Source organism: Mustela lutreola, chromosome 7 (assembly GCF_030435805.1).
Source record: "Mustela lutreola isolate mMusLut2 chromosome 7, mMusLut2.pri, whole genome shotgun sequence".
NCBI lineage: Eukaryota > Metazoa > Chordata > Mammalia > Carnivora > Mustelidae > Mustela > Mustela lutreola.
The window spans coordinates 52,409,920-52,432,505 of NC_081296.1; the positions used below are offsets into that span (position 1 = coordinate 52,409,920).

The following is a 22,586-nucleotide window of genomic DNA, read 5'->3' on the forward strand; positions in this document are numbered from 1 at the left end:
CAGAACCAGAGAGCCTCTTCCAGGAGAACAAAAGTCATTCGTCTTGGAATGCCATTTCCAGAGGTTCCAGAGCCACGGGGCGTGCACAGCAAATGGTTCCATCCTTTTATAGATGGGGACACAGAGGCCCAAGCTTCCCTGTGGGCGGGCAGGACGTAGAATCCAGGACACCAGCCTCCCTGACCCGGCCCCTTGTCACCAGCTCCGTGAGCTCTTGGCAGTCTCATACAAGAAGCCCCTCCTCGAAGTCTCCTTGTGTTTAGGACTAAGTGATTAAGACCAGCACAGGACTGGCCAGCATGAATGGAAGCCAGGGATAGACAGAAATAGGGTTTTGAGGGACATGTTAAAAAAGAGGGCCATCGGAGCAGGAAGGAGTGGGGTAAAAGATGGGATAGGTGGCAAGGCGGCCACTCACGGTCAGGCAGGGTGGAGCGTTCTACCACGGATCCGAAAGGCCCGTCCATGTCCACGCCGTGGGACTGTACTGCGAACTCGTACTTGGTGAAAGGCTTCAGCCCACCAATGAGAATGTCTTCTCCAGAGCTGCCGAGGAAAGAGATGCGACTGGTGCTCTCAGGAGCTCCCTCCCAGCAGGCCAGGCCTGTCCCAATCTGCTCTGCCAGCCCCAGGCCCTCCCCTGGGTGGGGAATCAACTCGCTGGCCAGTGCGGGGTAGGGGGTGGGGGTGGGGGTGACACGGACACCACCCAGGATTCCTACAGAGAGGTCTGGATGAACGCTGCTCCCAAGGCAGTCTGTCCAAATCTCCAGACTAGGCGCCTGCTCCGGGAAACCTTCCTGGATTCATCCAAGTCATCATCTACCCAAGGATCCATCCCTGACGCATCTTTTCCTTGACTTAATGCACTTCAGCTTCAGCTGTACGTATCTCTGTCTCCCTACTTTGTTTTAGTCTAGCTGTTTTATGTGCTTTATGATGTCTTCAGTATTTTTTTTTAATTTTTTATTTTTTTAAAGATTTTATTTATTTATTTGACAGACAAGAGATCACAAGCAGGCAGAGAGGCAGGCAGAGAGAGAGGAGGAAGCAGGCTCCCTGCGGAGCAGAGAACCCGACGTGGGGCTCGATCCCAGGACTCTGGGATCATGACCTGAGCCGAAGGCAGAGGCTTTAACCCACTGAGCCACCCAGGCGCCCCTGTCTTCAGTATTTTTATGCGATTTTTTTCCTCTGCCTAACGAGCAGCTCCTCAGGGCAGCGGCTCCGCCTCCCTGTCTGACTGGGGACCCTCTCAGGACGACAGCATAGCCGTCTCCTCCCCATCCTGTCTGAGGTTGGAGAAGTGGGTCTGTCCTGCGGCACATTCCCTGAAGTTGAGTGCAAGGCTCTGCTGGGAGTGGATGGGATAGAAGGGACTCCCCTTTTCTACCTGGCCCCAGCAGACCCTCAGTGTGTCCCGCTGTAATATGTGCGCCAGGAAAGTTTCCTGAATCCCTGGGTCCCTCCCCTTGTCCCATCTGCTGCCTCCCACCCCACCCCCCCCACCCCCCCCACCCCCCCCCACCCCCCCCACCCCGGCCTGTGGCAGCGTGGGCGGGCTTCCCCACCTGGTGTAATAGGTGACCAGGGAGGCGTTCCTGAGCCCCCAGGGGCTGAAGCGCACGGTGTAGTTGACAATCTTGACTGTGGTGAAGTCTGGCTTTTTCCACCGAAGCCAGATGGACGTGGAGCTGTTCGATTCCGCGTGGACATGGGCGGGGGGCAAGGGTGGTCCCCTCTGGATGGGCAAGTCTGGAAGGTGAAAACAGGGTGTGAGGAAAGGAGGGAGGACACCCATCCCGAAAGATGGGTAGTGGTTCACAGTTCCAAGGCACTCTTTCTTCACCCTCTGTCTTCTGATCCTGTGAGCTAAGCAGCATCATCCCCACCTCACAGCTGAGGAAACAGAGGCTCCCAAGAATTTAAGTGATTTTTGCCAAGGTCATGTATAAAGCAGACTGTACTACAGAGAGGCAGCAAACGATGGCAGTTAAAAGCACAGACTTGGGAGCCAAGGGCCCTGGTTCCAATTCCAGCTCTGCCACCTACTAGCTGTGCCTCCTGGGAGAAGCTCCTTAACCTCTCTGTGCCTCCATTCCCTATGTCAGTGGGGCTGAGAACAGGACCTCCTTCATAGTGTTGTTAGGAGCATTAGATTAGTTCATTTTTGTTAAACATCCAGAAAAGGGTCTGGCCTATTGTTATGGACTGAATGTTTGTGTCTCCCCAAATTCATATGCTGAAATTTGAACCCATGGTTGAGGGGGGTGGCTCATGAAGGGGATTAGCGCCTATCTTTGTCCATCCGGCCGCTATAGCAAAGTACCACAGACTGGGTGGCTTACAAACAACAGAAATTTCTTTCTCAAGAGTTCTGGAAGCTGGCGTTTGAGACTGGGGTAGCAGCATGCTCAAGTTCTGGTAAGAGCCCACGTGTGGGTGACAGGCTGCCAACTTCTCATTGTATGAACGTATGGAGGAGAGAGGAGAGAGAAGCGAGCTCTCTTGTGACTTTTAAAGGGCCCCACCCTCCTGATCTCATCTAACTTTATTTACCTCCTAATACAGCATACTGGAGGGTGGAGTTTCAACGTAAGAATTGGGGGGAAGGGGAGGGGCACAAACTTCCAGTCTGTAACTGCTCCGTATAGAAGAGCCCACAGAGAGCACTCTAGCCCACCTTCTGCCATGTGAGGACACCGTGAGAAGAGGGCTTATGGTCTACAAACCAGGACATGGGCCCTCCCCAGACACTGACTCTGCTGATGCCTTGATCTTGGACCTCCTCCGGGACTGTGAGAAAGAAAATGTTTAAGCCGTTCAATCTAGAGTATTTTTGTTATGGCAGCCGACCTAAGACCTACACAGTAAGTACTATAGGATGACGTGTTTATTACATAAATACAAAATAACACAAAAGTGGGAACTTTATCTGTATTGTTCACCACTAAATTTCTACAACAGGGTAGTAGACAGTAAAAAAGATTTGCTGAATGAACAAACTGGAATTCGAACAGGTTTCTTGGCTCTGGGTTGAGTGTTCCCTTCGATAAAACACACGGTTGAAAAGCAGCTTGGTAAGTCAGGGGTGAGGGGGTGTCATAATGGACAAGCAGGGTGGCCCACCCAGAGTCACAGGGCAGTGTAATAGAGTGGGCAGACTTTTGTTGGGAAACCAGGGGTCTCAGTTCTAGTTTAAGCTTTATGTGACCTTGGGCAAGTCCTTTCATTTCTCTGAGCCTCCATTCCCTGATGGGCCACATGGGGAGGCTCTCCCTGCCTAGCATAGAGAGACAGGCTGATAGTTTGCTGTAGGTGGATGTGTTTTAAAAAAAAACGTTTAAAGATCAAACCGGATCGGGGCACCTGGGTGGCTCAGTGGGTTAAAGCCTCTGCCTTCCGCTTGGGTCATGATCCCAGATTCCTGGGATCGAGCCCCACATCGGGCTCTCTGCTCAGCAGGGAGCCTGCTTCCCCCTCTCTCTCTGCCTGCCTCTCTGCCTACTTGTAATCTCTATCAAATAAATAAATGAAATCTTAAAAAAAAAAAAAAAATCAAACAGGGTCAGGAGTCGCTGATCAGCCACAAGGTTTCTCTCTGTCCAAACATTCCCGATTAGCACTGCTCATGGGTAATGAAAATCTGGTAGTTCGCCTGAAGGACATTGCATCGACTGAAGTTTCTCTCTACACCAGAGGCTGTCTGGGGCTAGAAGAGGACCTTTAAACTGAGAAGAATGGGTCTGGGGGTGGTCGAAGCTACCAGATGGCTTGACCACCAGGGCTGGACCAGAGGAAAGTGAAAGGAAGCGGCCCACGGACCCCTCGACAGAGCCCTCCTCCCTCTCCTTCCCCAGCCCTCTCACCTGGTGTGGGAGCCTTTTCTGTCTTGCCCTTCCACACTGCCGCGTAGCCATCCTCATGTTTGTTGAATGCCACAAGCTTCACCTCATACAGCCGGCCAGGGGCTGGGGAAGGTCATGGGGGTCACTGGCTAGAGGGACCTGAGGCCACTTTCATCCCCGAGAGCATTCTGTTCCCAGCTCCCATGCCCACCTTGCCCAGTTCCCCACCAAGGCTCTATCTGTTTCGCTCCCTCCCGCAGCCCTCCTCACCTAGCTGGGTCAACTCATACTGCTTCACTTTCTTCTTGAGCCGGACAGGCCCCACATCCCAAGCCTGGTCTCCACGGCCCCCTGGAGGACTCTCGCCATCGGCCTCCTCCTCGGCTCCCACCTCCCGCCAGTAGAGTTTGTAGCCAGAGATCTGGGCGGGGTGAGGGGGCGGCTGCCACGACACCACCAGGGACTCCATCCTTGCCCGGACCTTCAGCTCTGCTGGAGCAAAAGGGACTGGGGGCGGAGGAGCAGGACAGCAAGAGGGAGAGAGAGAAGGAGGAATGAGGAGAAGTAAGCCAGGAATAGGAGAGGAGAGCGGGGCAGGAGGAAGCCAGAAGCAGGAAGGGAGCACTGAGCGAGAGCCTTGCCAGCCTCCCCACAATGCACAGGCCCACGGCCACACCCCTGGAGCCAGGCCTCAGCTCAGCCTAGAGGTAAACTGACAGGCAAGTGGGTACCGAGGGTTGCTGAGGCCGGGAAGGACGGGAGGAGCCATTGGTGTGGGGAGCCTACTTGGAGTCTAAGAGTGGGGCCTTACTATGTGTCAGACACTGTTTTAAGCTCCTTGGGTGTGTATTTTGACTTTATTCTCACAACCCTATAAAATGATAAAAATACTATTGTCTCCATTTTACAAAGAAGAAAACTGAGACGTTAAGTAACTTGTCCAACGTCATACAGACAGTACACATGCGGTTCTGACAGAACGTGGCACGCGTACTATCTACTCAATCATTCTATTACTAGACCTCTTGACAAAACAATGGTCCTACTCTGGAAGCAACTACTATCTGCCAAGTTCCTCTTATGGACTAAACACTTATTTACAATGCATTGGTAATCCTCACAACGCCACCCCCAACCCGTGGCAGTTAAGTGAAACCTCCGAGCAATGAATGGTTTGTTCAAGGTCACGGAGCAGATAGAAGGGACTCTGGAGCCCAGGTTTGTTTGTAAAGGCCAGCCCTTTGCCTAACACCTGGTCTCCCTGGCCCATCAAGCCGGGGAATCTGTGGAGGGTCTCTGACGGAGAGGGTGCTGGGGCCTGTGTTCTAAAGGCACACACACGCCCACATGGTCACACACGCCACCCTTCCTCTCCCCTCAACCCCTGTACCGTGGCTCTGGTTGTGCACGCTGGGCGTCCGGTGCTGCATCCACTGGGAGGGGGTCCCGTAGCCAGCCCCGGTGCCCGCCGAAATCCGTACTCGGTACACCTTGTTGGGCTGAAGGGCACTGAGCGTCAACTGTGTCTCGTTTCCAGGCACCTCGGTGGAGACAACCTGATCTGCTGGGACAGAAAACATGGCTGCTGGGCGGCCACCTGAAGACCCATGACCCCCAAACTCCCCTATGCCAGCTGTTCCACCCCAGATGCTGGTTCCTCAGTGCCCTCTCAGCACAGATCCCTCGGTGCCTGGACGGGCTCCATGGCTCCAGAGTGGACTCCTGGGCCTCCAGCCTGGGCTGATGCAGGTCAACAGCCTCAGCTCAGCATGGAGAGAACCATGGCATGGACACCACACTTCCCCATGAGCTGTTATGACCATCCCCTTATACACACACACACACAGTAGGGTGCAGGCCCAAGGGCTTTCTCTGAAGGCCATCAGGCACTGCCTGCCTCTCAGAGCCCAAGCCTCCTTCCTCACTCTTCCCTCCTTCTTCACTCTCACCCTGACCCCCAGCCACTTGTCTTCCCCCAACTCTTTATCCGTTGCACACCCTCTCCTCTAGATCCTTATATCTGCCCTGACACGCCCTCCCCAATGTTCTGTTTCCCCAAAACGGCAAGCACGCCCTCCACAGCCCTGTCCCGTCTTTTTGAGATAGAAGGGACTCTAGGGATTACCTAGGCTACCTGCCTCATTTCACAGATGAGGAAACTGAGACAGGGACTTAACAGCATTATCCACTATAGCCATAGATGAGGTGAAGCTAGATCCTGGGCCTCCCTCTGTCTTGAGTTAAGCCTGTTTGTCTTTGCCTACACCCAGTACTCACTCCTCTTGTCCAGGTTCCTATTTCCCTATTCCACAGACATCATTTCCTCAGACGTCCCCCGCATCCCTGCTTGGACCCTCAGCTGCTCTGGCCAGCCCTTCGTAGCAACAATTCCCAGCTGGGTGGAGCCCTCACCCTGTGCCCACTTACCTTCCTTCCCCAAACCGTATTCTATCTTGTACTTCACCACCTGCCCATTGCTCAGGCTGGGAGGCAGGGGCAGCCACGCCACCCTGATGTCCAAGGGGTTGGGGCTGGACAGGGAGAGCTGGGGCGCTGCACTGGGGACTGAGACAGAAGAACATCAGGGTGAGCTCTGCTCCACCGACGTGGAAGGTGAGGCCCAGGAGCGGTCAGAGACTTGCCCAGGTCACACAGCAAGTCAGAAGTAGGCCCAGGACCAGGATCTGAGGGAGGAAAGGGAGCCTCTCAGGGGAGCCCCAAACTGGAGATGAGGGGATATCCTTCCCACCCCAAAGCCAGAAAAAGGTTTGGGGCACAATCTTCTACATCCAGTGGGTTCATGTCACCGGCCCCTGCCTGACCAGATGGCACATTGATATTGAGAAGGGACATATGACACAGAGAATCAAGACCTGGACTCAAGTCCCAGTTGTACTACTGACCTTGGGCAAGTCACTCTCATTTTCTGGGCCTCAGTGTCCCAAACTGTAAGTTGGGAAGAACCCTCACCCTCTCCCTCACAGGGCACAGAAGATGACATGAGGCAGATAAAAGTGCCTTGGCATTTTTAAAAAGAAGCGAGCTACCACCCCCAGGGAATTCTCTGGAACCCAAGGTGCCCACTGAAAGTTGAGAGGCCCTACCATCGTCCAGTGTGTGGACCAGTGCTGGGCTAGAGGTACGGCTGGCCCCCAGCTGAGAGTAGGCCACCACGTAGAACTCATAATCGGTGTTGGGTTCCAGGTCCCGAACCTGCAGCTCTGTGGTGTCATTGTTCACTGCAAACTGGTATTCCACATTGTCCATGCCTGGGGCAGTGACACAGGGGCCAAAGGGACTGTCAGAGAGCCACCCTCGAAGGTCTGCCAGCTGGAGGCTATCTAGGGATCCTTCATATTGTCCCAGCCTCTAGAATAATCTGTGTATAACCTGATCATCATATCATCTGAGCTGGGAAGTATAGACTTCTCCAGCTTCTAGTTTCACTGTATTAATTCCTCCACCTGTTAGGAAGTTCTTTCTGGTGTCTACCTGAAGTGACTCCTGCTGCAGTTAATAAACTAGTTCCAGGAATGCTTAGGCATTTTCCCTGGGAGGAAAAGTATTCTCTTCCTCCTCTATCATAACAGACTGTGGACTGGGGGTTAATGAGCCACACACGTTAACCCTTCCAGCAGGGCGTCGAAGGCTATGACCTAGCCCACATCTATGCAGATCTCTCCCGCGGGCTCCCACCCCATCCCTTTATATCCACAAGAGTACCCACCCACGTGGCAACCCTTCCGTCGTCTAACCCGTGCCACCCCACTCGGGCGCCCCCATGCGGGTCCCCAGCGGACGTACCCCGTGCCTTCTGGTAGTGGAGGGAGAAGCCGATGATCTGCTCGCTGTGCAGCTCGGGCCGCTCCCACGCCACCAGCACTGTGGAGCTGCTCAGCGGCGTGGCCGTGACCCGCGTTGGGGCGCTGGGCAGCCCTTCGCGCACCACTACGGCTAAGGGCGCGGCGGCGCACGCGGTGCCTGCGCTGTTCTCGGCCACGCACTGGTAGTAGCCGGCGTCCTGCAGGCCGATCTGCGTGATGACCAGGCTGCCGCCGCCACCCTGCACCTTGACGCGCCCGTTGGGCCGCAGCGGCGCCCCGTCGTGCAGCCAGCGCAGTGCGGGCCGCGGCTCCCCGGCCGCGCGGCACACGAAGCGCGCGGTGCTCGCCCGCGTCCGCGACAGCGCCTCGGGCGCCTGCGAGATGGCCGGGGCCGCTGGGGGCGGGGAGGGGGACGCTGACCGCGCGCTCCGGCCGCGAGGGGCTCTGCCGCCTCCCCGGACGCTCTGGCCGGCTCCCGCGCACCCTCTACTCGCTCCAACCTCTCCCTGAGTCAGCCGGCCCCCAGATCCTCGCGGGCGGCGCCGCTCTACCTCTGCTCCTCCCGGGTTCACCCCAGCCCCGCGCTGGCCATTCTCCTCCTCGCCCCGAATTGTCCCCAGGCCTTCTGAACCTCCCCTAAGTACCCTAGGTCCTCCCGAGCCTCACCACACTCCCTCAGGTGCCGTAACCTCCTTCTCCCCTCCTTCCAGTGTCCCCGGCACCTGGAGACTTCCCTCTCTCCGTAGTTACCTCCAGCCCTGAGCAACCCTGTCCAGTATTTCGTGTCACTCGGACCACACCACTGTCTCTTAACCCTCAGTCCTACCCCTCCCCCCGTGACCTAGGCCCCACTCAGCCCTCCCCTCTCCACCCCCCAATCACCCAAGTCATGCTCTGATCATCCCCACTTTCTCTCCCTGCCTCAACTTCCCCCACCTTATCCTCCAATCTCTTTCCCCCCACTCCCCCGCCGCCAGTCCTCTAGCCTGTCCCCTCCAGTAACCCATCCTAACGAAGGACTTCTCCCGGAGTGCCGGACCCCCAGCTCTAGCCCTTTTTCATCCTCCAGGATCGCCCCTCGATCGTTCTAAGACACCCACTTGCCCATCCCCCGTCCCCAACTTCCCTTCGCTCGCCCTAGCCGACCTGCCCACTCCGCCTCCCCCCGCCACGGCCCAGTTCCCCACCCTGCCTCACCCAGCACGCGGAGCTCAGCGGCGGCGGTGGCGAAGTCGCGCGTGCGGGGCTTGTTAGCGCGGCACACGTAGACGCCCGAGTGCCGGGGCTGCGCGCTGCTGATGAGTAGGTTGGTGCGGCCCAGGACGATGACGTCCGTGGAGATGGGTTTCCCATCTGGGGGAGGAGAGGAAGAATGGTGGACTAGGGCACCGAGGACTGCCCCTGCATCTACACTCTGGATCCGGGGTGGGACGGGGGCCTCCACACCCGCTTAAGAAAACACAACAGTCCCTTGTTTGAACCTCAGTTCCTCCACTTGCTAGAGGCTGACCGTCTCTGAGCCCTCCTGTCTCCGTCTGTAAAATGGAGAGAGGACAGTCCCTAGCTGGAAGGATGCTGGGAGGGTGGGACCCATAAGGTTTGTGAGAAAGCCAGGCACAGCGCAGGCACCCAACAGGTACTCACTACCCTCGTCAGTTATTACTATTACCATTATTAATAAATTCATTTCTGGGGCACCTGGGTGGCTCAGTGGGTTAAGCTGCTGCCTTCGGCTCAGGTCATGATCTCAGGGTCCTGGGATCGAGTCCCGCATCGGGCTCTCTGCTCAGCAGGGAGCCTGCTTCCCTCTCTCTCTCTCTGCCTGCCGCTCTGCCTACTTGTGATCTTTCTCTGTCAAATAAATAAATAAAATCTTTTTTAAAATTTTTTTAAAATAAATAAATAAATAAATTCATTTCTCTCAAGAAGGACATGCTCCTCCTGTATGGTCTTATTCCAAATATTGTGATGAAGACATGGCTGGAAAGGTCTGACCAGAACCAAAGATTGGAATATATGCAAGAATTTTTATCTTGAATCTGAAATGAGAACCATTTTTATTTTATTTTATTTTAAAGATTTTATTTATTTATTTGAGAGAGAGAGAGAGAGAGAGTGCGGGCAAGCACAAGCAGGGGGGAGAGGTAGAAGCAGGCTCCCCACTGAGCAGTGAGCCCCATGCCTGGCTTGATCCCAGGACCCTGGGATTATGACTGGAGACCAAGGCAGACACCTTAACCAACTGAGCCACCCAGGCGCCCCTGAGAACCATTTTAAAAGCCCCTGCTTTCTGAACATGCAAAGAAGATCCAGAGAAGAAATGTAAATGGCCAAGAAACACCAAAAAAGTGTTCAACTTCACATAATCAGAGAAATGCAAACCAAAACACAGATGTTAATTTTCACCTATCAAATTGAGAAATTTTTTAAAAAGGGTAAGCTGACAGAGAAAGGGTAAATGCTGAGAAGGGCTCCACCTTGACTTTGATCCAGGGATCCCATTTGTGGGCACCTATCCTGGGGAGATAAGGACAGGTCTGATCACTGATCATTGTAACAGTGGGCAATGGGAAAGGACTTAAAAATTCAATGGTAGGGGCGCCTGGGTGGCTCAGTGGGTTAAGCTGCTGCCTTCGGCTCAGGTCATGATCTCAGGGTCCTGGGATCGAGTCCTGCATCGGGCTCTCTGCTCAGCAGGGAGCCTGCTTCCCTCTCTCTCTCTCTGCCTGCCTCTCCATCTACTTGTGATTTCTCTCTGTCAAATAAATAAATAAAATCTTTTTTAAAAATAAATAAATAAATAAACTGTTGAATTAAAGTAAGACTTGTAACTGTAAATATAGCATGCTCCCAAACTCAGGGGGAAAATGTACATGTGCGTTGAAAAAAATCTGGAAGAAAATACACTTGTATGTTAACTATTTCAATCTCTTTGAGTGGTGGAATGTTTTCTGTTTCTGCTTTTCCCCAGTTTTTTCCAATGAATATACGACCTTTGAAATCAGAAGGAAACAAAACAAAAAGGCATGTCCTTTCCCTGACTTCATGAAGTTGCTAGAAAAGTAGCAGTGACAGGTGTCAGGAAGGAAGTCCTTTTCCAGCCTTTCTCTTCCCAATCTCTGTCCAGGAGTGCTATTAGCAGACTTTCTGCAAGGGAGTTCCCAGGACCATCCGTGTTGGGATTCTCTGGGACAGCAATTCTCAAATCATCACTGTGCACTCGAATCACAGAATCTCAGGGGACTTTGTTAAGATGCAGACGCCTAGGGCAAGCCCCAGATTCTGCATTTCTGCCTAGGTACAGGTGGCGGGTCCAAAAACCACCCTTTCAATAGCAAGGATCTAAGGCAGTTTAAGATTCCTGGGTCACAACTGTCCAGGCATGAAGGCAGGGAACCTGCAGTTCTAACAAGCTCCCTGGGTCATCCTGATGCAAGGTCAGGATTTGAGAAACATTAATATTAGAACTTCTGGGCAATGCCACAAGCCTATCCCAATAATATTATGAGGGTCCTGCTGGTGCCAAGATCCCTTAATTAGGCCGGTGTCCCAAGTCCGGTGAAGTGTGCGGGTCATGAAGGCCTAAAGCTACTAGCACTGTTTTATCTCATCAGTTCAGTGGGAGGTAAATAGTTGTTCAGTTTATTATTTTTCTTTAAACTCTGTGTATTCATTATATATTCTTTTGGATGTGAGATTTAAAACTTATGGAAAGGAGACAGTATAAGATAATAGACTGAGTCAGGGAAGAAAGGTAAAGAAAGCAGAGTGAAGACTTCTGCCGTCAACTTGAGACAAGTCACTTCTCACTAACAAACAGAAACCAAAATAATCCTTGCTGGGGCGCGTGGGTGGCTCAGCCAGTTGGGTGTATGACTCTTGGTTTCAGCTCAGGTCATGATCTCCGGGATCTCAGTATAGAGAAGACTCTACACTGAGCGTGGGCTCCATGCTCAATGTAGAGTCTGCTTATCCCGCTCTCTGCTCTGCCCCCTCATGTGTGTCCCTCATGCACTCTCTCTCTAAAATAAATAAATAAAATCTTAAAAACAAAACCAAAACAAAACTTTACTTTTTTTCTGTACAGGAGTGTAGGAAGTGGTGTATCAGAAAGAGAACAGGCTCTAAAGTTTGGGCCTTAGCTCTCTGAGCCTCTGTTTCCTCATCCATCCAGTGGGAATAAGAGTCCTCACCCCTGCTCCCTTCCAAGGGCTGGTCTAGGCTCTGGCAGGAGGGTGGGCTGAGTGCTCAGTAGACGGCAGCGACGTGGGGCCAGCAGCCTTCACTACTCTGATAGCCCCTGCTGGAAAGCAGTCCCGCCTGGCACTCAGCGCTTGCTGCTGCCCGATACCGTTGAACCTCTCTTCTTGGGTGTGTGTTTTATTGCCCTCACCCAGATTATGAGTTCAAAGGGCAGAGTCCCTGTCTCTCCCATCTGATTTTTTTTTTTTAATTCATTGTGTCCAGCACAAATCCAAGCACACAAGGCTGCAGCAATCTGAGTGGGGCCGAGGAGCAGCTTTGCAGCCCAGCGGAGGGGGCCTGCTTTCCCCTGACTCCAGCCCTCACACATTCACTTGCAACACTGTTGAGCACACCCTGAGCAAGGTCTCAGTGACGATTTTGTGAGTGGCAGACGCAAAGTGCTTCCTAAAGGAACATGCTACATGGACTGATGTCTAAATCTGTCCAGGTTCCCCCACCCATGCTCAGCCCTGGGAGAGGAGCTCCCACCAATGGAGCAGTCGCCCCTATAGCATCCCACCTTGGGGACACGTGAGATGCCGCACCCTCCTTCCCCATGCCCTTGGGTCCTCTCCCTCCACTTACCCTGTCGGACCCAGGACACAAAAATGGAGCAGTCGCCCCTATAGCATCCCACCTTGGGGACACGTGAGATGCCGCACCCTCCTTCCCCATGCCCTTGGGTCCTCTCCCTCCACTTACCCTGTCGGACCCAGGACACAAAAATGGAGCAGTCGCCCCTATAGCATCCCACCTTGGGGACACGTGAGATGCCGCACCCTCCTTCCCCATGCCCTTGGGTCCTCTCCCTCCACTTACCCTGTCGGACCCAGGACACAAAAGGGGTGGGGTCAGCGGAGGCCACACATTCCATCACCACACTCTGGCCAGAAACCACCGTGGTGTTCTCCGGGGCTGCCACGATGACCACATCCTGCCCCCTGGTGGACGCCAGGGACCCTGTGGAGAGGGCAGGCCAGCAAGCAGCCTTACCACGAGGTGTCTTTACTTGCAGTCCCTCACCTGATGCTCACCTGGTGAGGCAGGTGAGTCAGGGAACAGCCAAGGTTTCATCTGACAGATGGGGAAAGCAGCCTCATAGTTCCGCAGAGTAGGGACTGGAACTCAGAGCCCTCTCTCTTGGAGCCAGGGGAGGAATAACCTGGCGTCTGGCACACCACCCCCATTCTTCCCTGAAAATGGAGCCCACCCTGCTGGCAGAGGATCATCAGGGTCACCGGTAGACTTGGAGCCTGGGGTTGGAGTCAACAAAGTTTCTGGTTCCCTCAATGCCATTAATGCAGTGTGACCTTAGGCAAGTCCCTTCTCCAGAGGGATTTGGGTTCCCTTGTGGAAAAGGCAGGAGGCAGGCTCGAGTTTCCACCATCTTGGCAGCTCCCTGAGCTCTGATTCCCTGCCAAGTTCTCCCGGTGACCTGTCCCCTGGGTCAGCCTGAGGAATACCGGGTGTGTCCAGCAGGTGGCGGCAGAGACTTCCCGGCACAGGAGGGAAAGTGGACCAGACTAGGAGACCTACCAGTCAAGCCACAGGCAAGTAGGGTCCCTGGAGGTGGGAGGGATGAGGTGGGGGATGGGAAGAGATGTGCAGAAGGGCAAGGTTGGGAGGGGGTGCCATGACAGAGGAAGGCAAGTGAGAGGCCCTTGGGGGAGGCCCGCACTAAGATCTGTTGAGCACTTGCTAGGTGCTGGGCACTTTCCACTCTTACCTCAGCTATTCCCACAACCCACCTGAGCTAGACATTTGATAACAGCACAGAGTCGCAGAGATGGTAAGTAGAGAGGCCAGGTTTCAAACCAGGTCTTTCCGACCCCAAAGCCTGTGCCCTTCCTACTGCATCATCCTGGGACAGGAGTTTTTCAGAGAAATGGAGAGAACAGGAGCACCAGACTGCTGGGTACCAGATTTGCAGTGTCCAGCCAGCAGCAAGGGGGGAATCCGCTGATGCCCAGAAGGGCCAGGCCCAGGGCTTCCTGATACTCCTCTTCAGATGCCTCCCCTCCCCTCTCCCCCACCTCTACCCGTAGCCCGGACGCCCCACCCAACCTTAGGGAGCATAGAGCCTCTGTAGGAAAACAGCCCTAGACTGGGAGCCTGGAGTCCGGGGTTCCAACCCCTTCTATCTCTGACTTCCTGGGTGGTACTGCCTTCTCTGCGTTACCTCGCCTCACCTGCCCAATGGCAATTTGAAGGCAGAGCTTGGATCTCACAAGGCACCTGCCAACTCTGAGGTGGCTGATGCCCGAAACCCCTGGGGGTTCCCCCGCCAGGCCTGCCCCTTACCTCTGTGGGCGACACTGAGTAGGGCCTCCTGGCTGAATCGCTGGCTGACAGAGCTGGTGGCCACGCAGCGGTAGGAGCCTGCGTCACTCTCCTGAATGTCCAGGATCTGGAGGACCCCGTTGGGGAGAATGATGAGCCTTGGGAAAGGGAGAGGGCACCTATGAGGTGAACAGTAACTCCGCAGGGAGCTGTCCTGGGTCCCCCTCTCCCCCAGCTTGAACTACCTCCAGCATCTCACTTTCAAGCCTCATTCATAATAAAACCTGCAAATTAAAGCTGTGAGATACCATTTGCACCTTCCAGATTGGCAAAGATCAGAAGGTTTAATAACACACAGTGTGGATGAAGGAATGGGGGGAAGGTACTTTAGTCTTGGTGGCCATGCCCATTGATACACCCTCCTTCAAGGGCAAGTTGGTAATATATTAAAATCAACCCTGCATGTGCCCTTTGACCCAGGAACCCCACTTCAAGGACTATCCTACAGATATTCTCAGACATGTACACAAAAACCTGTTTAATGATATTCACTCCAGTGCTGCGAGGACAATAGCAGAAGACTGGAAACAATCCAAGGGGCCATCTGTAGGGGGGGAGCTAGCTAAATCGGTTTGGGTACATTCGCACAACGGAATGCAAGACAGCTGTTAAAAAGGAGGCAGCTGCATGTGTGCTCTAACGGGATGATCTCTAAAGTGTTTTTGGTGCGGAATGGTGTGTGAGGTTATGCACGCTTACATGCTTGCGCCGAAGTCTCCGTTGAGGGCGGTTGTCTCTGGGGAGGGGACCTGGGATGGGGGTAGGGCAGGCAGTGGGAGACTTACTTTTAATTATACAGCCTTCTATACGGTGTGAATTTGTTTACACCCTGCCTATATTAACTCCTCCCTCCCTGATAAAAATCCCTTTTGTTCAGGCAATATCATCTGACCCTCAAAACAATCTAAAGAGACAGAGGGCATCGCAACCTCCATTTTACTGATGACAAGAAGAAGGCTCAGAAGCACAAGGGCATTATTTCCCCAGGGACTCACAGGTGGAGCCGGATTAAAACTTGAACCCAGGTCTTCCAGGACCAAATCCCTTGTTCTTTTCACCTGCCTGTCTCAGCAGCCATCAGATGGCTAAGGATGCCTGAGGAAGGGTCCCTAGGAAGCCGCACGCAACACACACACTGCTTTGGAGGGGTAGGATGGATAAAGGTGGTATTCTCTACCCTCTTGGTTAGAGGGTTGGAAAGTGGCTCAGGTTAGAAAGGTATGGAGCCCTTGCTTAGGAGACAGTGCAATGCAGGCAAGGCTGTGTCCGTGCAGAGGACACTGGGGTGGTGATAAGCAGAACAGGTTCTGGACCAACTGTGTGTGTCGGGGGTGGTCTTCCTGAATCCTCCACCTCTATCCTTGCAGGGCTAGCTTCTGGCTGAGAGCCCCAGTTTCTCAACAAAGCAAATGATGCTGGTCCCTGGATATAGGCTAGGTCAAGGTTGGAGAGGGAATGAGGCAGCAGTGTGCTTGATGAAGGTCCCTTAGTTCATGGGGAAATGGGTACGAAACCATTTAAATGCAGCCAAGGAGAACTAGCTCAAGGGCGTTGGGAGAAAATTCTGGCCACAGGCCTGGAAACCTGCTGTGGCCCAAAGACTTAGAGAATGCACATAAGCCTGCTTCACTCCCTCCCTCATGCCAGAGGCAAACTCAGCTCTCTCCCAGGGTCTCACCTTCAACTCCAGCAGCTGCCCACATCAGTGCTGGGGCCAGCAGGGGAGAGGAGACATGGAGGCAAAGGGTGGTGGGAGGTAAGATCCTGGCCCAGGAAAATTTGATGGAAAAGGACAAGTGGGGAAGGACAAGTAGAACCCATCTGGGAAATAAGACCTCCACCTCCATCCAGGTCTCCTCCACCTAATAAATCCCGCCTCCAAGACCCTGTTTCAGGCTACGTAGCTGACCTTGCCTGCAGGTTTTCCACCAGAGCAACCCCAAAGTTTCCCAGGCTTTCCATGGAAATTGTGCTCCAGGTACCCAAAAGCTAATACTTCTCTGACAAGGAACATTTCCTTATTATGTGTGGGAAAGGAGGGAGGGAGGAAAGAAGGGGGAAAAAAGGGGTATCTTTCTCAGATATGGTACAATCACTGCAGCCAACAGAAGTTGGTCTGCTCTGCTTACCACCATCCCAGTGTCCTCTGCACGGACACAGCCTTGCCTGCATTGCACTGTCTCCTAAGCAAGGGCTCCACACCTTTCTAACCTGAGCCACTTTCCAACCCTCTAACCAAGAGGGCAATGGAATCACTTTTAGTGTTCATTTAAAATCTTTTCTGTTTTGTTAAAACGTGTTTTTAGGAGCCCTGTCTATGGAAAGATGTCCAAGATATATTGGTGAGTGGGGGAAAAAAGTCACCAAACAGTGTTTATGAAGCAGTTCTATGTTTGGGAACCTGATAAATGATATGTTAGGATATGCTCAGAAAAAGTCAAGGGTGGTAGAGCTTACATCGTTCAGGGAGGTTTCCTCTGGCAGTGTGATTACTGGGAATGCTTATTTGTTGTGTTTAAAAATTGTTTTGAATATTTATTAGGTTAGAAATAGAAAACCTGAAAAACTGAAATTGAATAAATACAATCTCTTTAAAAAATAAATTTAAAAAATTGAAATTGAATAAAAGCATGACCTTAAACCCTTTATTGTGGGAATCCGGGCTCTTAACACAGAAACAGCTGTGACATAGTGGAGAGAGCTGGTTCCAGCAGATGTGATTGTACCAAGCGACATCACATGTCTGGGCCTCAGTTTCTCATCTGAAAAATGGGCTAAATAGTCCTGTCCTGCCTACTTCACAACCCCAGCCCTACTGTGTTGTGAGTTCACAATAGATAATGGACAGAAACACTATCTATGAATCCCAGATTCTAAACACATGTTTAAATGATATAAACTGTACACATTTAAAAGACTGGGAGGAGGGAACAATCCTAAGAGTAACAACCATCTATGTCCAGTTGGTAGGTGACTTTTTCCCATTAAAATGGTATGTTTTATTACTTTAAAAATAATTCAGGGGTGCCTGGGTGGCTCAGTGGGTTAAGCCTCTGTCTTCAGCTCAGGTCATGATCCCAGGGTCCTGGGATCGAGCCCCACATCAGGCTCTCTGCTCAGCGGTGAGCCTGCTTCCTCCTCTCTCTCTGCCTGCCTCTCTGCCTACTTGTGATCTCTGTCTGTCAAATAAATAAATAAAATCTTTAAAAAAAATAATAATTCAGATTGCAAATAAAACAAAATAGCTACTTATAGAATGAAAAGCAACCTCTGTCCAAAAGGAAAGGCTCATTCTCTTTCCAAGCCTATGTCTGAGCCCCAACCCCAAAAGGCCACTTGGAACCAGGGATTAAAGAACACAGCAAAGGGGCACCTGGCTGGTTCAGTTGGTAGAGCATGAGACTTGATCTTGGGGCCATGAGTTTGAGCCCCAACTTGGGTGTAGAGATTACTTAAAAAAAAAAAAAAAAGTACACAGTAGAAAGTTCACAGCTGCTTTGAATTTCAGAAGGGCCAAGGCGCTCCCACCCTGAGCCCTTCATAGATCCACCCAGGGAAAAGGGCCACTGGCCAAGGGTCAGACGAGGTTGACAGACACCCTGGGCCCTGGGAGATGTGTAGGGCAGAAGACTACATTAGGGAGCCTGCAGACTGAGGTCCATTGGTGCCACATTTTTAAAGTGTGAGTGAATGGTGATGACAAAAATGATTGCAAGTGGATCTAGGCAAACATTTTTTATCCCAGCGGTTATGTATTTATTTTTATGGCCACCTTGTATTTATGGTAAGCGTTGCTGGTTTTCCATTTTACTGCAGTGAGATAATGTTCCTTTTCAGCATGTGTTAAAGTTACGGAAGAGAGCTGAGTTAAAGAAATGTATTAAGTAGGTGATTGAATAAATGGCCCAGGAATGGCCAAAATTATAAAGGGGGTTTGTGAGTGCCTGGGATGTGGGAAACATTGTGCTCATTGATTACTGGTTCCCATGGAAGGAAAATTATCCCCTATCATTAGACATTAGTGTAAGCAGCAGGGAATTGCCTTGGGCTCTAGTCCTCACCATCAGTTCTGAAAATACACACCCATACCTTGACGATGTGTTTATTAACTGCACGTGCACACGGTCCCCAAGAAGGCACACGGTCTCCAAACCACTGGGTTGAGTTTATGAATAGCGTATTTGTACATGTCCTATATCTGGGCCTGTGTAAAAATACATACCTTGGGCATAATCAAGTTGCTGTTTAAGACATTTTTTTATTTCCCCTACACAATGTACTGGGACATGTGAGCCTGGCTTATTTATAGCCAAGGATCACTTTTCAGAGGACTTGGGGGCCAGCACTCTCAGAGCCCAGGAACTGGCAGCTCCAGACTTCTGGGAGAGGCCTGTGGCTTCGTAGAATGAAGCCTGAACTAGATGTAGGGAGATAACAGAGCCCTACTGTTTGCTGGGAAACTTTGGGGGAAGTAACGTGTCCACACAGAGCCACAGTTGGTGGACCTCTGAGCCCATCTGTAGCATCAACTTCTCCAGACCCTGCAGCTTCCCTACCCCAACCACCGAATCACAAGAGATTTGTGTGTCATTCGTGCCAGGCCTCTGGCATCCCACACTCTGTTTCCTAGCTGTGTGACCTGGGTCAAGTTACTTCTGTCTCTGATCCCCGGGTCTCTCACTTAACAATCCAGATAATCGTATCTGCCGTAACTATGTATATAGACCTGGAAGGAGGTTCATGACATGTGAAGTGAAAAAAAAAAAAAAAAGTAGAAGTTGCTTTATAATCCCATTTATGTTTTAGAAAAAAGGTGATGGAGCAAAAAAAGAACCCATACAGGGGCACCTGGCTGGCTCAGTCGGTAGAGCAGGTGACTCTTGATCTAGGAGTCATGAGTCCGAGCCCCACACTGGGAGTTTACTTAAAACAAGTAACAGGGGCACCTGGGTGGCTCAGTGGGTTAAGCCTCTGCCTTCAACTCAGGCATGATCTCAGGGTCCTGGGATCAAGCACTGCATGGGGCTCTCTGCTCAGCAGGGAGCCTGCTTCTCCCCCATCCCCCACACCCTGCCTACCTCTCTGCCTACTTGGGATCTCTTTCTCTCTGTCAAATAAATAAGTAAAATCTTTTTTTAAAGAATGCCACAAACAAACAAACAAGCAAAAAAAAAACAAAAAACAAACAAACAAAAAAACCCTCTGTGTACAACATAATCCAAATTTTAAAAGAGGGTATTTATAAACATACAGGGGAAAATTCCAGAGGACAGACATGAAAACTAACAGAGACTTTCTGTGGATGATGACTGTTTCTTCTGTTTTGCTTACGTGAATGTGAAAAAGGCATCTTCCAGGATATAAACTAAAAGTAAATAGAAGAAAATATGGAAATTAAGAAATACCTGCCTTGAAGGATGAAAGGAAGGATTAAGTGAGAAAAAAAAAAGCTCACATTAAGTGGGGCCTATCATGCCTTTCAACAGGGAGCAACTTCTCAGCTCTCTCCTACTCTCTCTGGGGGCTACCAGGAGGGGGCTCTCCCTCTCACTCAGCAACTCCCAGACAGCAGCAAGGGGCCCACATTTGCAAGGCACAGAAGTTAAAATGTCAGCGCCAGAAAGGCTGGGTCAGCACTTCCAAGGTCGCTCCCTAGAATGCTCATTCATGGGATGTTAACGGGGTTGTGGCAAAAGGGGCTGTGGGGCAGATGAATCTAGGAAGTGCTTGCTTCAACAAGTTTAACAGGCTTTCCATACAGGACTTCTCAGAGCCTTGTCAACACCAAGAAGGGGATTTTATAGGCGTTTTTCCCTATGTTATTTGACCACAGAATACTTTTTCTCGAGAAGAACCTTTAGTGACTAATGTTTTCCAAAGAACAGTGATCTAATGCAACCCTTTCATTTTTTTTTTCTTTTCTTTTAATTTTATAGATGGGGGGAATGAAGCTGAGTGAGAGAGCCTCTGCGAGGGGCAACAGGCCAAGCAATCATCCAAATCAGCAGCTTGACCTGCTTCCTCCCTCACAACTGTTGCAGGGATGTGCCCTGTAGCTTATCTACCCAGAATTTTTCCCTACACCTTCCCCCCTACCTAGATGTGGGCACAAGTCAGAGTGATGAGGGAGCAGGAGGCTGGCTGAAGACAGAGCAAAAGCTGGCGCCTTGCACCCCCTCCCTACCTGCTCCCCTCCGTAATATGTGTAGCATTCCTCAGGCACCCCTGACTGCCATAAAACGATAAATAGTTAACTTGCAGGGATCACAATCTGCAGAACAGGAATCTCCCTTGCTCTATAGATGTCCTAGAGATCTACAAACAGGGAGGTTACCTTATCAATAGCACAAATTTCCAGAGGCAAATAACTCTCAGTTCCTGAAGCCCTAATGTCTCCCTCCCCACCATAAACTGAAGGAGGCTGAGGTAGAAGGGAATGTAAATGATAGCAGGATCATAACACCCCACCAAGAATCTCCCATCCCTTCACCACCCCCCCAACTGCAAGGTATATAACCTGCCATCCCTCACAACCCGGAGCAGCACCTCTTCCTGCCCATGGGTCCTGTCCCCATGCTTTAATAAACCACCATTTTGCACCAAAGATGTCTCAAGAATTCTTTCTTGGTCATCAGCTCCGGGCCTCAGCCCACCAAACCTCACCTAGATCCTAGAACTTCATCAAGAGGAGCTGGGACAGATCAACACACTCAAGACAGATTGGTCTGAGGGCAGGGAGACCTGCAAACCAGTGTTTCTGAGCCCGTGGAGCCCTACCTGCACCAGGAGAGGACGAGAGCGGGTGAGCTGGGAGCTACAGCTCGAGAGATGGAGGCAGAGGACTGGGCCGGGGAGAGGGTTCGGGGGACGGGGGGCTGGCAAAGGCCTTGGAGCCACATCTCCAAAGATGTAAGAATCCAAGGGGTGACAACTGCGTGGTGAGACCAGCTCCGAGTCCACAAAAGCAAACAAGCCTCTTGCTTTCTACTTGTGCTGCAGGTACATCTGGGCCTTCCCAGGAGGCCACAGTAAGGGTCAAGTCCTGGGTCTAGCTTCTGCTGCTCTTTGACCCCAGAAACTCTTCCCTGGGATCACTGCACCTACCCACTGTTTTATGGAGAGGGAGGAGGGTAAAACAGGAAGGACCTCCGTAACCCTGTATCAGATGCTGCACCCCACGGGTTGGCATCGAGAGACAAGAGAGGTTCTGCCTCCAGGGTAGAGCTGCCGGAGGAACCCTGCAGACAGAAAGCCTCCCAGCAGCCTCCATGCTCTGCTCTGAAGGAACAACAAACTTCCTGCCACTGACTCACCTGTGGCCTTGGACAATACAGATCTTCTCTCTGGCCCTCAGTCTCCTCTTCAGTAAGGCAGATAAGCTCTGAAGGACCCTACCACTGCTCTCTATTTGAGCTCCGTAGCTTCGTGGTTGGCATTCTTTGCAGGGAACAAAACTGCTTGCCCAGCTTCTCTTTGGGGCCTTAGTGAGGGAAGAGCCAGGCCACAGTTGGCTGCTAAGTCAGTTCGGGCAAATGGAGCTACTGTGGCTCTAAGAATCCTGGTTCCTGAGCACATGACGGGGCTCTCTCTGGCCAGCCTACTGGGACCCTCTCCCCACTCCCCCACAGGATACTCACCGAGGCTCCTCCGGCACTGGGACCTGGTTCTTCTCCCAGGTGATGACGGGAGCTGGCAGCCCTTCAATGTGGCACTCAAACCGAGCAGTCCCATTCTCCTCCACCACCTGAGACTCCGGGTGCAGAGAGAAGCCTGCGAGTGCTGGGGGCAAGGGTGGCGAGACACAGGCAGGGACAGAGGAGCACGGGAAGGGGGGGGGGGCGCACACAGTGAGACACACGTACACACACGCACACGGTGCATGCACGCACACGCAGAAACACGGGCAGTCGGGGGACAGAAACACAAGCAGGGCAAATTCCAGCCAACAGAGACAATTGAAAAGGCAGCAGGGGGATAAGAAGTGGTGATTACTGGTCAGACGCTGGGTCAGAATGAATTGCAGCGCCCCACGCCTAACGTCACCATGATTCAGACCACAGTAAGATGGACATTTCTCCTGGCCTAAAATGATTTCATGGTCATCTGTGCCTCTTGAGAACCACCGAGGGGGTCTGCTCCTGTGCCCCACACTCTAACAAGCCTTTATGGCAGGCTTCCCGGGGGAGAAACACGAAGAGGAGAGGTGGGAAGAAGGTAGCCATACCAGGAAGGGGCCTGCTGAGCAGGATGAGAGGCACGGGAAGGGGAGTGGGCTCAAGGGACAGGCCTGTGTGCAATGACTTAATGGGGATCCCACTTCCCACACCCC

The 22,586-nt window shown here is 52.1% G+C and overlaps 1 protein-coding gene across 4 annotated transcripts in view; it reads right to left on the reverse strand.

Annotated features, from left to right (window-relative positions):
• The window catches only part of IGDCC4 (immunoglobulin superfamily DCC subclass member 4), a 40,371-nt gene that overhangs the window by 8,036 nt on the left and 9,749 nt on the right, over positions 1–22,586 (reverse strand). For 2 of the 4 annotated variants that reach the window (XM_059180827.1, XM_059180825.1), the window contains exons 3-14: positions 21,895–22,036; positions 14,219–14,355; positions 12,737–12,877; positions 8,870–9,025; positions 7,653–8,066; positions 6,953–7,117; positions 6,276–6,413; positions 5,239–5,409; positions 4,119–4,355; positions 3,870–3,971; positions 1,572–1,755; positions 419–546 (exon numbers count right to left, since the gene is read on the reverse strand). In XM_059180827.1, coding sequence (XP_059036810.1) covers positions 419–546; positions 1,572–1,755; positions 3,870–3,971; positions 4,119–4,355; positions 5,239–5,409; positions 6,276–6,413; positions 6,953–7,117; positions 7,653–8,066; positions 8,870–9,025; positions 12,737–12,877; positions 14,219–14,355; positions 21,895–22,036 — 2,115 coding nt within the window. Of the gene's footprint in view, positions 1–418; positions 547–1,571; positions 1,756–3,869; positions 3,972–4,118; positions 4,356–5,238; positions 5,413–6,275; positions 6,414–6,952; positions 7,118–7,652; positions 8,067–8,869; positions 9,026–12,736; positions 12,878–14,218; positions 14,356–21,894; positions 22,037–22,586 lie in introns of all 4 variants that reach the window. The other 2 variants (XM_059180826.1, XM_059180824.1) reach the window with 1 other exon arrangement.